The sequence below is a fragment of the Palaemon carinicauda genome, chromosome 7 (genome assembly GCF_036898095.1).
Source record: "Palaemon carinicauda isolate YSFRI2023 chromosome 7, ASM3689809v2, whole genome shotgun sequence".
In the NCBI taxonomy this organism is placed as follows: domain Eukaryota; kingdom Metazoa; phylum Arthropoda; class Malacostraca; order Decapoda; family Palaemonidae; genus Palaemon; species Palaemon carinicauda.
The window spans coordinates 47,809,388-47,811,556 of NC_090731.1; the positions used below are offsets into that span (position 1 = coordinate 47,809,388).

General features: G+C 48.1%; 1 protein-coding gene across 1 annotated transcript; it reads right to left on the minus strand.

Annotated features, from left to right (window-relative positions):
• Positions 1 to 554: 554 nt before the first annotated feature.
• Positions 555 to 851, minus strand: LOC137644282 (protein NYNRIN-like). The gene has a single exon (XM_068377275.1). It carries the CDS (start codon positions 849 to 851, stop codon positions 555 to 557), a length of 297 nt encoding a protein of 98 aa, XP_068233376.1.
• Positions 852 to 2,169: the final 1,318 nt, after the last annotated feature.

The following is a 2,169-nucleotide window of genomic DNA, read 5'->3' on the forward strand; positions in this document are numbered from 1 at the left end:
CAATCCTTAGAAATACCGTGCCAAATAAACTTTGTCTTCAGCAGCTATGCAGTAGAACAGCACAAGTGATGTGAAAGGCATTGAATGAGATCCAACATGTGTTGGCACATGGGAGCAGGTATCCAAGGTCGCGGTCTACCTAAAATTGACGTCACAGAGGAGGGTGGTGTTGGAGTCGTCAAGGAGGATGTCTTCCCAACGGAGGGATATGCCGGAGGTCGTACATGCTTGATACTCTTGATCCTGCTGTTAGGCTTCAGCCAAAGTGTTGTAATCCAATACTATTTGAACGGCAGCCATCGTGTTTTTTGACAGAGCATAAGCAATGGGATTCATTTTCCCAGGCATGAGTTGAAGGGTGCAATTGTATTCAGCCACGGCGGAGAGATGTCGGCGTTGACTGGCGGACCAGGCGTCGGACTTTCAAGTGAAAGTGTGCACCAGAGGAAAATGGTCTGTGCGAATGACGAAGGGCGTACCTTCTAAGAAATGGTGAAAGTGACGGACAGTCAAGTGCACCGCCAGCAATTCACGATCGAAAGCGAAAAACCTGATTATACCTTAAACAGTGTTCTGCTTAAGAAGGCCAATGGGCGTGGCGAGCTGTTGACCACATGTTCAAGTACTGTACCATTAGTGACGTCACTGGCATCAAGGAAGAAAAGGAGAGGGCCCTGTGGAACGGGAAAACTGAGAGCAGCAGCTATTGATAGGGCCTTCTTTGCATAATAGAAGGTTGCTTCGTGAAGGTGACCCCACTTCAGGTCTTTTGGCTTGCTCCTGAGGGAGGCGTAGAGAGGAGCAAGAGTGGCGGTAATAGCTGGCAGTAAACACTGATAATAGTTGATCATGCCCAAGAATTACTGCAGAGCTTTGACGTTCGAGGGCGCATGGAAGTTCTAAACAGCTGCTACCTTCTCAGGGAGGGCATGGACTCCTTCAGGAGTGATGCGGTGCCATAAGAACAACACTTCGCTGGCGACAAAGGTACACTTGTCGTACCTGACTGGAACGCCATTTTGTTGCAGGCGGTCGAGTACGATACACAGATGGATGAAAGAGGTGTTCCTCTTTTGAGGAAAACACAAGTATGACGTACACAAAATATACACAGAAGGGTAGGTCCCCTAAGATGCCTTCCATGAGACGTTGAAAAGTGGGCCCAGCATTATGAAGGCAAAAACAGCAGTAACAGAAGGTGCATGTACCAAATGGAATCGTGATGGCGGTCTTTGGGATTTCTTCTGGGTTCATAGACACCTGATAATACCCTTTCAAGAGGTTGAGCGTGCAGAAAATCTTCACTTTGTATAGGTAGAAGGTCACGTCGACGATGTTTGGGAGGAGGTAGTAATCCGGTTCTGTTCGCATGTTTAGGCGCCTGTAATCCCCGCACGGACGGAGTGACCCATCTTTCTTCAGAACAATGTGTAAGGGTGACGACCATGGGCTTAAGGCCTTTTGGTAAAGGCCCATTTCCGCCATCTCGGCGAATGTCTGTTTAGCGGCTGCCAATCGATCTGGTGCCAGACAACTGAATTTCGCAAAGACTGGGGCTTCCGTTGTCTTTATATGGTGATAAATACCGTGCTTGGCAGGAGACATGCGCTTTTGGCGAAGTTCTGGACGTAAACCTTTCGTGGATTTACATAAGGAGGTGGGCGTAGGTGTCCGTGAGTCTGCTTATGGTAAGAGCGTGGAACGAGAGGGTAGGTTGACCAATCGTCAGTGGGCGACATCGACCAGATGGTGGAAATGAGAAAGTAAATCCGTATGAGTCGTCGGTTGGTGACATCAACCAGAATGAAGAAATGAGAGAGGAAATCTGTACCAAGGATTAGCAATGTGATGTCAGCAACGAGAAACTTCCAATTAAATTTACAGTTCCCAACGATAATGTGAGGTTCTCGTAACAGTAGGTGGGTATCGTAGATCCCTTGGCAGCTACCGGGCGGACGTCAGCAGACATAGAAAGACTACGTCGTGTCCTGAAGAGTTCCCTAACAAAAGAGAACGCCAAGCACCTCTGTCTACCAAAAATCGCACGCCCATTCCTACATCATGTAAAAAAAAAAGATTAGAAACAAGGGAGGCCACTGCCACGAGCGATGGCCTACTTACATGTTTCTTGGCCACTGACAATCCTTGGCATATTTCTTAGAGGCTGCC